The sequence below is a fragment of the Rhinopithecus bieti genome, unplaced genomic scaffold, assembly GCF_001698545.2.
Source record: "Rhinopithecus bieti isolate Rb0 unplaced genomic scaffold, ASM169854v2 scaffold_11508, whole genome shotgun sequence".
Classification (NCBI taxonomy): Eukaryota; Metazoa; Chordata; class Mammalia; order Primates; family Cercopithecidae; genus Rhinopithecus; species Rhinopithecus bieti.
In genome coordinates this window covers 1587261-1599551 of record NW_016806932.1, presented here as the reverse complement: position 1 = coordinate 1599551, position 12291 = coordinate 1587261, and the positions used below count along the sequence as shown (strand labels likewise).

The window sequence follows — 12291 nt, the reverse complement described above, 5'->3', positions numbered from 1 at the left end:
AAAAAAAAAAAAAAAAAAAAACACAAACACTTTGTAAAGCTATAGCTGCTACAAACAGAATGATATCTCTGATGGATCTGGGTAAAGTAAATTGAAAACCTTCTGGAAAGGATTCACTATTCTAAATGCCATTAAGGACATTTGTTCTGATTCACAGGAAGAGTCCAAAATGTCAGCATTAAGAGGAGTTTGGTAGAAGTTTATTTCTTTTCTTTTTTTTTTTTTGAGATGGAGTCTCACTCTGTCGCCCAGGCTGGAGTGCAATGGCACAATCTCAGCTCACCACAACCTCCAGCTCCCGGGTTCAAGCGGAGTCTCCTGCCTTAGCCTCAAGTAGCTGGGATTACAGGTATGTGCCACTACACCCAGCTAATTTTGAATTTTTAGTAGAGATGGGGTTTCTCCATGTTGGTCAGGCTGGTCTCAAACTCCTGACCTCAGGTGATCCACCTGCCTCAGCCTCCCAAAGTGCTGGGATTACAGGCATGAGCCACCGCACCCAGCCAGAAGTTGATTTCAACCTTCATGGATGACTTGGAACAGTTCAAGACTTCAGTACAGAAAGTCACTACATATGTGCTAGAAATAGCAGGAGAACTAAAGAAGTGGAGCCTGAAGATATGACTGAATTGCTGGATCTCACAATCAAACTTGAACACATGAGTTGCTTCTTATAGTTGAACAAAGAAAGTAGCTTCTTAAGATGGTATCTATTCCTGATGAAGATGCTATGAACATTGTTGAAATGAAAATAAAGGATTTAGAATATTACATAAACTTTAGTTGATAAAGCAGTGGCAGAATGTGAGAGGACTGACTCCAATTTTGAAAGAAGTTCTGGCCGGGTGCGGTGGTTCACACATGTAATCCCAGCACTTTGGGAGGCCGAGGTGGGCGGATCACAAGGTCAGGAGATCGAGACCATCCCAGCTAATACAGTGAAACCCCATCTCTACTAAAAATACAAAAAATTAGCCATGCACGTTGCCGGGCGCCTGCAGTCCCAGTTACTCGGGAGGTTGAGGCAGGAGAATGGCGTGAACTCAGGAGGTGGAAGTTGTAGTGAGCCAAGATCATGCCACTGAACTCAAGCCTGGGCAACAGAGCAAGACTCCATCACACAAAAAAAGAAAGAAGTTCTGTGAATGAAATACTATCAAATAGCATCACATGCTAGAGAAATCTTTCGTGAAAAGAATTTAACTAATGTAGTCAACTTCACTGTTGTCTTATTTTAAGAAATTGTCACAGCCAGCCCAACCTTCAGTAACCACTATCCTTATCAATCAACAGCCATCAACATCAAGGCAAGACTCTCCAACAGCAAAAAGAATGCAATTTGTCAAAGGCTCAGATTACTAGCATTTTTTAGCAATACAGTATTTTTAAATGAAGGTATGTACTTTTTTTTTAAGACATAAGGCTACTGCACACTTAATAGACTATGGTATAGTAGAAACAACTTATATGCAGTAGGAAACAAAAAAATTTACATGACTCACTTTATTGCAATATTTGCTGTATTGCAGGAGACTGGAACTGAACCTATAATATCTCCAAAGGATGCTTGTATTTACTTGCATGTTTAAAATGAGTTTACAAAATTATACATCACTGAGTCCTCAAAAGACAGACAATCTCATATTTTACTCCTTCATTCAATATAAGAGCTGTGTGGGGATGTACTTATCAAGAGTCCCAAAGAACCTAGTTAAGTTTCATCTCTTGGAAGATTAATACCCAAGAGATCACTGCATCTAATTTTAACATACTCTATTCTATTTCCCAAAAGTGTGCACAAATGTTCCTCAAACTTTATAAATACAGACATATGTGTGTGCATATAATGTATATGTGAATATATATATCTCACAATAACAATGCACCTTACCTAAGGTGTAAGACCAACAAGAAAAAATATTTGGAAGTTCTGAAAAGATTTGTGAAGAAAGTTTCTGAGCAGTAAAAAAGGAGACCTTAAAAATCCATATCTCAACAAGTACAGTAGTTATTATCTAAGAATAATCTTGTGTGAAGAAATTCTAAGAAGAAAAAGACACCAAAATGAAGTACTTAAAAGTCCAAATTAAACTTGTCTTTAAATAGTTTAAATGAGATAAGCTATACATTGTCAAAACAAGAGAAGCAGATCAAGCCTAAAAAAAAAAAAAAAAACATAGAAATGATAACAAGATCTAAGTACACCCTCCTCTAATCAAGATGCTAATAAAACAGCTCAATTAACTTATCATTCACCACTTAACTTAATCAAGTTTACAAGGCAAAAATTAAAGTTTAATTAAATTAAATTACCACGTTAGTGCTGCTGTGTAGTCCCCTAAATACCTGGTAGAATCAACATGAAGTAAGCACTTGGAAAGTGTATGACAACTATTTTACTAAAACACAAAACTATTTTTTTTTTCTTTAGAGATAGGGTATTACTCTGTCATCGAAGCTGGGCTGCAATGGCACGGTCACGGATCACTGCAGCCTTGACCTCCCAGGCTCAACCAATGCTCCCACCTCAGCCTCCCAAGTAGCTAGGACTACAGACACCCACCACCACACAGGGTTAATTCTTTTATTTTTATTTTTTTGTAGAGATGGGGTCTTGGTATGTTGCCAGGGATGGTCTCAAACTCCTGGGCTCAAGCAATCCTCCTGCCTCAGCCTCCCAAAGTACTGCGATTACAGGCATGAGCCACTGCACCTGGTTTATCTGTACCATTCTTAAAAATCTGTAATGGATCCTGATACTTACGCAGCATAAGCTTTTGCTATCCTCATGAACATAACCTCATCACCTCCTTTATCTGGATGATATTTAAGTGACAGCAAACGATATTGTTTTTTAATTTCTGCCACTGTAGCTCCCTGAAAAAAAAAAAAAAAAACAAGCTTTCTGTTAGCAAAAATAAGCACAATTCTGTAAAGAAATAATCAATCCTATTTTGAACTTAAAATATGAACTACTTAGTATTTTGAGAAAGACAAAATCCATTTTTCATCCTATATATTTTCCGATAAATTTCATCCATTTTAAATAAAAACACTTATATTGCCCAATATATGTATTTTATTAAGCACCTATGTGCCACACAGTACACTAAGCACTGATCATTTGAAACTAAAAACAGATGACACATTTACATAAAATAATACTGACATTTAAATATCAAAAAAATAGGCCGGGCACAGCCTGTAATCCCAGCACTTTTGGAGGCCAAGGTGGGTGGATCACCTGAGGTCAGGAGTTCATGACCAGCGTGGCCAACATATGGTGAAACCCCATCTCTAGCTGGGTGTGGCTCTCATCTCAACCTTCTTGGCTCAAACTATCCTCTCACCTTGGCCTCCCACGTAGCTAGGACTATAGGCATGTTGCCACCACACCCAGATAATTTTTTTTTTAATATAGAGCCTGGGTGTCACTATGTTGCCCAAACTCCTGACCTCAAGGGATCCTCCCACCTTAGCTTCCCAAAGTGCTAGGATTACAGGTGTAAGCCACCGTTCCTGGCTGATATTAGTTATTTCTAAGATCCCCAACCTAGACTTTACCACACTGCTTAAGTGTCAGTGAATACAAGGTCATAAGATTTTTATCATTCAACTAACACAAATTAACTTCCCAGTTTTAACTTTGCATTAACCAATATTACAGATATATCTTAAAAATATGCCTTTAGGCCAGGTGTGGTGGCTCACACCTGTAATCCCAGCACTTTGGGAGGCCAAGGCAGGTGGATCACGAGGTCAGGAGATCGAGATCGTCCTGGCTAACACAGTGAAACCCCGTCTCTACTAAAAATACAAAAAATTAGCCAGGCGTGATGGCGGGCGCCTGTAGCCCCAGCTACTAGGGAAGCTGAGGCAGGAGAATGGTGTGAATTCGGGAGGTGGAGCTTGCAGTGAGCTGAGATCGCGCCACTGCACTCCAGCCTGGGCGACAGAGCGAGACTCCATCTCAAAAAAAGAAAAAAAGAAAAAAAAAACACCTAAAAAAATGACCTCTCCTCTCGTCTTCAAATACTTTTATTATTTCAGCAATTGAAAACCAATTATTAATAACAATCAACAGTTATAGCTTAAAACAGAATAACAGAGGATTAGACGTCTTATTTTAATAAACAAACTGACCAAAGTCTGATTTCTTTTAGAATGAGGACCTATAGCATTTTCATGGGATCATTAAACTAATATGTATTATATAAAAATACTACTTACGGGATCCAAATTTAATACTTCATAAGGATTGTATTCTTGGTATTCTCGGTCTGTTTTGGAAACTTTATATGCAAGGAATAAGAACAATGCCCATCCTGCAAGCAGAACTATTTTCCTGTTTAGGAAAAAGGTAAGTGAATCAACAACAAATACATCTGTGTAGAGTCTAAAGACATCATGGCAAGGTCAAGGCAAAAACTCTAAAGTAGTACCATATCACTATGCTACTGACTCAAATTCTACAATCACTGGGTTACAAACTCCTGTTTCAGCAAGGACAGTGTCTTTTTTACCTTTGCATTCTTTATAATCTAGTACAGTGTCTACTATGTCATATTTTCTCAGTTACTATTTGCACAATTTTAAATACAGAAGTGAATTCAACTTATTAACTTATTGGACCCATTAAATTAGATCAAAATACATAAATACTAAGTAAACCATTTAATGGAAAAAAGAATTGCTCTGACCGAGCAATTACACTTTTATTAAAGTAAACTAGGAAAAACAATTGGCCAGTTGTGCAAAAATAAATACATAGCCTTGTTTATAGCAGCAAACTTTGGAAACAACCTAAATGTCCATTCACAGGAACTGATTAAATAAACCATTTACAGAGAAATAAATAAACCATGATACAGTCACACAATGCAACATTTTGTAGCCAATAGTTATAGAAGGATGTTCATAATAGGTTAAAAGTATAAAAGAATGTATCATTTGAAAATAAACTAATTTCTGCTCCCTCCAATGTATTCTAGTGAGTAAAATTATGTGAAAGATTAACATTACCAGCACTGGAGAGGTTAAAGAAAAAGAGAAACTCTCATACACTATACACTCTAAAGTAATATCTGGCAATAAGGTATTAAAAGCCCTAAAGAAATACATACCGTTTTTCTATCAATCCATTTCACTTCAAATAATTTGGAAATAAGTATAAAACTGCGGTCACAGATGTAAATAAGAGAAAGTATTTCACCGTAGAGATGTACCCATTAGTTTATTTGTACTAATGGGTTATTATTATTATTATTAAATTAGTTTATTATTTATTAGTTTATTTGTATTAGTTTATTTATTAGTTTATTCGATGAACCTTTTTTTTTAGACAGAATCTCGCAACCAGGCTGGAGTGCAATGGCACGATCTCGGCTCACAGAAACCTCAGCCTCCTGAGTAGCTGAAACTACAGGCTCACACCAACACATCCGGCTAATTGTTGTATTTTTGGTAGAGATGGGATTTCACCATGTTGACTAGGCTGGTCTCAAACTCCTGACCTCAAGTGATCCACCCCCCTCAGCCTCCCAAAGTGCTGGAATTACAGGGGTGAGCCACCGCACCCAGCCTCCACAGTGAAATACTTTCTGGCCACTAAAAAATATTTGCTGTGGATAACTATCTTATATTGTTAAATTTACAAAATAGCTTTCAAAACTCTACGTATATAAAAGTTATATTACAAATAAGTGTACAAAGTAATTATCTTAATAATAATTAGCTTTAGGTGATGAAACCGAATGACTTTTATTTCTTATACCCTTTGTATGACAATGTTACACTGAGCAAGAACTGTTAGACAACATCAAATGAATCTTAAGAGGCCAAATTAAACAAAATTGGGGTGACCTGTTTTTAAATCATGATCATGGCTCACTTGCAGCCTCGACCTCTCAGACTCAAACAATCCTCCCACCTCAGCTTCCCAAAGCACTGGGATTAAGGCATGAGCCACCGTGGCCAGCCTACAACAGCAAACTTTTTTAACACTTTTTAAACTCCAAATTTGGTGACAGCCTCAATATGCTAAAAAAAAAAAGAAAAAAAGAAAAGAAAAGAAAACTTGAAAATATGCTTTACTCTCACATGAATTAACTCCCCTTTTGTTTTTCCAACTCCTCCAAAAGGCTAAAAAAGCTCACAAAACAAAGATAAAATGAAATTGGAAACCAAAAAAACAAGATTTAAAACCAAGCAAGGCAAAAGGAACAAAACACCTAGGATATGCTAAACCCTATGTTTCACATAGAGCATCTAGTTCTCCAAGCCAAGGAATGAGAAGAGGAAAGGAGAAGCTCCTAACAGAATCCCAAGGCTAATGAAAATTACCACAACCAATAAAGCCATGCTCTAGTTTCCTGAGAGCCAAAGCAAAGATGGAAACATAACAGATCACATCATGCTCTGTGTTCAATTTTTTTAAAAAACCCATTTGGTTCCTCTGAAAAGATAAGCGTTTTCCCCACACTTGGCTTCAGTAATTAACTTAAAGTGTCATCTTTTTTTCTGGGTGGGGGACAGAGTCTTGCTCTGTCACCCAGGCTGGAGTGCAGTGGCACAATCTCAGCTCAATGCAACCTTTGCCTCCTGGGCTCAAGCCATTCTCCTGCCTCAGCCTCCCAGGTAGCTGGGGGACCACAGGCACGCACCACCATGCCTGGCTAATTTTTTGTATTTTTTTAGTACAGACAGGGTTTCACCATGTTGGCCAGGCTGGTCTCAAACTCCCGACCTCAGGTGATCCACCCACCTAAGCCTCCCAAAGTTCTGGGATTACAGGCTTGAGCCACCATGCCCAGTCTGAAGTGTCATCTTTAGAAGCAACTTTCAAAAATTACATGCCTTAGTTTTGCAGATGATGGCAGAAGAAAAGCATTACACAACTGTTTAACCTTGAAAGAACGTTTCAAGATTAAGTAGTAAAAGTTTTAATGGTTTATGACCTTATCTAAATTGTTACCAGTATATATTTAATTCTTCCTTACCGAAACTCCCTTAATCTGTACTTTAAGTAAATCAGTTAATTAATCACTAAAAGAGCTTCACAAAGTTTTTTTCCTTGAAAACTGAGGTTCAGATACCCACAAAGTCTTGAACAAAGCCAGACAAGAGACTGGGAGGCCAAAAATACAGGCATCCCTTGGTATCAAGGGACTGGTTCCAGGATCCCACAGATACCAAAATCCATAGATGCTCAAGTCCCCAGTATAAAATGATGTCACATTTGCATATAGCCTACATACATCCTCCCGTGTACATTAAATCATCTCTAAATTACTTATAATACCTATAAAAATGTACACTGTGGAAACACTTATTATACCATATTTTTATTTATACTTTTAATTGTTGTATTGTTATTTTTCTTGCTTTTTTCCCCAAATATTTTCAATTCACGGTTTGTTGAATCTTCCGATGTGGAACCCGCAGATATTGGGGGGGGGAACTGTTTTTTGTCTTGCTGCTTTATGAAAATTTAATTTAAAATGAGAACCAACAGCAAAGAATAAACAGTGAAGAGAAAATTACTCAAGACTAACTATGCCTCCAGTTTCACCTCATTAAAGAACTCTTAACACCAAAGCTAGAATTTCCCTCCTCCTACAAAGAAACTAAACTGGGTGGCTCATGCAGGGTGGCTCACGCCTGTGATCCTACCACTTCTGGAGGATAGGGCAGGCAGATCACTTGAGCCCAAGAGTTCAAAAACAGCCTGGGCAACATGGTGAAATCCCATCCCTATAAAAAAACACAGGGAGGCCGAGACGGGCGGATCACGAGGTCAGGAGATTGAGACCATCCTGGCTAACACGGTGAAACCCCGTCTCTACTAAAAAATACAAAAAACTAGGCGGGCGACGTGGCGGACGCCTGTAGTTCCAGCTACTCGGGAGGCTGAGGCAGGAGAATGGCGTGAACCCGGAAGGCGGAGCTTGCAGTGAGTTGAGATCCGGCCACTGCACTCCAGCCTGGGAGACAGAGCGAGACTCCGCCTCAAAAAAAAAAAAAAATTAACCAGGTATGGTGGCACACACCGGTACTCCCACCTACTCAGGAAGCTGAGGTGGGAGGATGCCTGAGCCCAATGAGGCTGAGGCTGCAGTGAGCCAAGATGGCACCACTGCACTCCAGCCTGGGCAACAGAGCAAGATTCTGTCTCAAAAAAAAAAAAAAGAAAAGAAAACAAAACAAAAGAAAAGAAAAGAAACTAAATTAGGTAAAGTTAAACCTTATGAAGAAAAACTAAATCCCCTGAAATTATGCTGAAAAAACTATCATTTAAACCAAGGCTTTTAAATAACTGATTCTACTCTCACTAATTTCTTTTGCTACATCTTCTCTTCCTACTGGATAAATGTAGGTAATTCACGAGACATAGTAGTCTGATAAGGGTAACTCTCTCATCTCCTGTCAGTTTCATCTATTATGTCTAAACTGATGACGTAGGATAAATGCCCAAAGCCTTGCTCTTAACCAGTACACCCCATAGCCTCACAGAATTAAACTGGTCTGCTATAACTAAACATGTTAATGGCCTGTTTAAGCAGATGGGCCTGCTAAAATAAAGGGTGATTAGGTCCCTGATCCAACACTTCTAACTACATGACTTTGGTCAAGTTATGTCATCATTCTTAGCCTTAGTTTCCTTATCTGAGAAAAAGCAAAACCATCTACTTCGAAGTGAATACAGAATTAAATTAGATAACATATAAAGCCCTAGCACAGATTCTAGCATACAGTAGGTACTCAATAAACTTTATCACCATGAAATGCTAACTTGTTCATGTCACCTACTTCTGAAATCTTTTAAAGATTTCCCCACAGTCTTTAAGACAAAATTCAAATCCTGGCACAAGGTGCACAAGGTCCTTCAAAATATGACCTATCTCTCTCTACCCCCAATCCCCAGCAACAGCACATTCTCCTTCCTTTGAACTTCTAAACCAATCTGTTCAGACTGTTCCCACATTTCCTCATATCTTACCCTTACTATAGATTACAATTTCTTTACAGACACAATAACTTATTCATCATTACACATATATTTTGTATGGCCTAGCAAAGAATAAGCATTAAGTAGGTTTTTTTCTTGAAATCCATTACTTACTTTACTGTAGGAATAATATTTGGCTGGGGTTTTAATAACCGTAAACGATACCACATACACCTTCCATATACTTTTCTGATATTCTTTAATCGAATTTGCTCTGTCAAGAAAGAAAAATAAGATGAATTAAAAACCATTTTTCACAGTGAAGGCAAAACCAGAGTTAACTGGTTAACTAACCTTCATTATCACACTAATAGTTTACTGGAACATGAAATTACTGCCTATTCAAATAGCCTTTAAAAAACTTACAAGATAGGTTAAATTTTCTGCCATTTAGAACAAACAACCTATCTAGAAAACTTCATTCAACCACCAGGTGACCATTTTTCACATGAGACTTAATGAAAATGCAAAAACTGACTTGCACCCAAAATATTCAGTCAGATATAATCAGTAATTTCTGGGAAATTCTCTCCCTCTTTCCCCTCTGCTATAGAAGGAACGAGAAGTATAAAACAGTTAAAACATGGTTTATTAAGGAAGCTAAGCAGAAATAATACTCCTCAAACACAAAAATAATCGCCTATCAAAATGTCTTCTAATCAACAAAGTTTAGATCTCATCTATTTATGATATAAAACTAGTAAGACTTGGAGCTGTAACATAAAATCAACTTGCAGTTAAAACAAAGGTTGAGTACTTGCTTCAGCAGCACATACACTAAAACCAGAGCAATACAGAGATTAGCATGGTCCTTGCCCAAAGATGATATGCATATTTGTGAAGTTTTTTTTTTGTTTTTTGTAGAAACTGGGTCTTGCTATGGTGCCAAGGCTGATCTCAAACTCCTGGCCTCAAGCACACCTCCTGCCTCAGAGCACCCTGGTCCCTAAAAAAGCACCATTTAAAAAATGTTATAAAAAAAAAGGGGGGCCGGGCACGGTGGCTCACGCCTTTAATCCCAGCACTTTGGGAGGCCGAGGCGGGTGGATCACCTGAGGTCAGGAGCTTGAGACCAGCCTCAACATGAAGAAACCCTGTCTCTGCTAAAAATACAAAATTAGCCAGGCGTGGTGGTGCATGCCTGTAATCCCAGCTACTCAGGAGCCTGAGGCAGGAGAAATGCTTGAACCTGGGAGGCCGAGGTTGCAGTGAACCGAGATCGCACCGTTGCACTCCAGCCTGGGCAACAAGAGCGAAACTCTGTCTCAAAAAAAAAAAAAAAGTAGAGTAAAATTCAGTATCACAAATTATAGTTATTTTGTGTTAAGCTGGAAAAGTCTCCTAAACCCGTAAAACTTAGGTTTATGGGGTAAGGCACTGTGGCTCACCTCTGTAATCCCAGCACTTTGGGAGGGCGAGGCAGGCAGATCACCTGAGGTCAGGAGTTGAAGACCAAGCTGGTCAACATGGCAAAACCCCATCTCTACTAAAAATACAAAAATTAGACAGGCATAGTGGTGCACACCTATAGTCCCAGCTACTCAGGAGGCTGAGGCATAAGAATCACTTGAACCCAGGAGGCAGAGGTTGCAGTGAGCGGAGATCCCTCCAGCCTGGGCAACAGAGTAAAACTCCATCTCAAAACAAACAAAAAACTTAAGTTTATATGAGAGTTGTGACAAAAGCTATTATTTTAAGGCTGGGCGCAGTGGCTCACGCCTGCAATCCCAACACTTTGGGAGGATGAAGCGGGCAGATCACAAGGTCAGGAATTCGAGACCAGCCAGTTCAAGACCAGCCTGCCCAACATGGTGAAACTCTGTCTCTACTAAAAATACAAAATTAGCCAGGTGTGGTGGCGCATGCCTGTAATCCGTTACTCAGGAGGCTGAGGCAGGAGAATCAGTTGAACCTGGGAGGCGCAGGTCGCAGTGAGCCTAGATTGCGCCATGGCACTCCAGCCTGGGCAACAAGAGTGAAACTCCATCTCAAAAAAAAAAAAAGCTATTATTTTCAGCCTCAGGAAAACTTGCAGTTCAATTAAAAGAAATTAAGCCCAAGCAAAAATAGTATGTATTGTTTTACTAAATTTACCACAAGCACTTGGATTGAATGACTCTCCCAAGTTTAAAAAAAAAAAAAATGTATTGGGAGGCCGAGGCAGGCACATCATGAGGTCAGGAGATAGAGATCATCAAGCCTAAAACAGTGAAACCCCCTCTCTACTAAAAAGACAAATAATTAGCCAGGCGTGGTGGCACGTGCCTGTAGTCCCAGCTACTCGAGAGGCTGAGGCAGCAGAATCACTTGAACCCAGGAGGCAGGATGCAGTGAGCCAAGATCACACCACTGTACTCTAGCCTGGGTGACAGAGCAAGACTCCGTCTCAAAAAAAAAAAGAAAAAAAATTAAGTTTCGAAATAAAATCTGCCTTTTAAGAAGATGGCACCAAAAACAAAGGAGGAAGCCCTTGCCCACCCCAAAGCCAAAGTCAAAGCAAAGGCTTTGAAGAACAAGAAGGCAGTGCTGAAAGGCATCCACAACCACACAAAATAAGACTGGCCACCCACCTTCCAGTGACCTAAGACAATGCAGCTCCAAAGGCAGTTTAAATGTCCTAGGAAGACGACCACCACAAAAAACAAGCTTTATCATTATGACATTATCAAGTTCCCCTTGACCACTAAGTCAGCCGTGAAGAAGACACCAGTACATTTGTGTTTACTATGGATGTTAAGGGCAACCAGATCAAACAGGCTGTGAAGAAGCTCTATGACACTGGCATGGCCAAGGTAAACATACTCATCAGGCCTAATGGAGAGAAGAAGGTGTATGCTCAACTGGCTCCTAACTTACGATGTTTTGAACGCTGCCAACACAATTGAGATGATCTAAAATGAGTCCAGCTGGTTAACTACAATTTTTTTTTACCATATTAAAAAAATCTACAAAACTGCAGTTCTTAAATGAGATAACAGGTAAGTAAAAGGACTTGGCATATAGAAGGTTCCAAAACCACCATGTAAGAAGTCCAACTACCCTGTTACCACCATGCTTAGATGAAGTCATCCGCATGGGAGGACTACCCAGCAAGAAGTACCAAAACCAAGTATTGGGAAGAGGGAGGGATCCATGTAGGGGAGAGTATGGTAGCAGAAAAGGAAACTGATAATATGCAGGGGAACTGATTGAATACGTTAATATGTTAAAGATACCTGGAGTTAGTTTTCCACTGTCAAGAAAAAGGAGTGAAAAAATAGAAAACAAGAATGAACCCTGTACTG

General features: G+C 39.2%; 1 protein-coding gene across 1 annotated transcript in view; it reads right to left on the bottom strand.

Annotated features, from left to right (window-relative positions):
- The window catches only part of SEC63 (SEC63 protein translocation regulator), an 89467-nt gene that overhangs the window by 48574 nt on the left and 28602 nt on the right, over positions 1-12291 (bottom strand). The window contains exons 2-4 of the mRNA XM_017878749.1: positions 9122-9221; positions 4231-4345; positions 2765-2877 (exon numbers count right to left, since the gene is read on the bottom strand). Coding sequence (XP_017734238.1) covers positions 2765-2877; positions 4231-4345; positions 9122-9221 — 328 coding nt within the window. The remainder of the gene's footprint in view (positions 1-2764; positions 2878-4230; positions 4346-9121; positions 9222-12291) is intronic.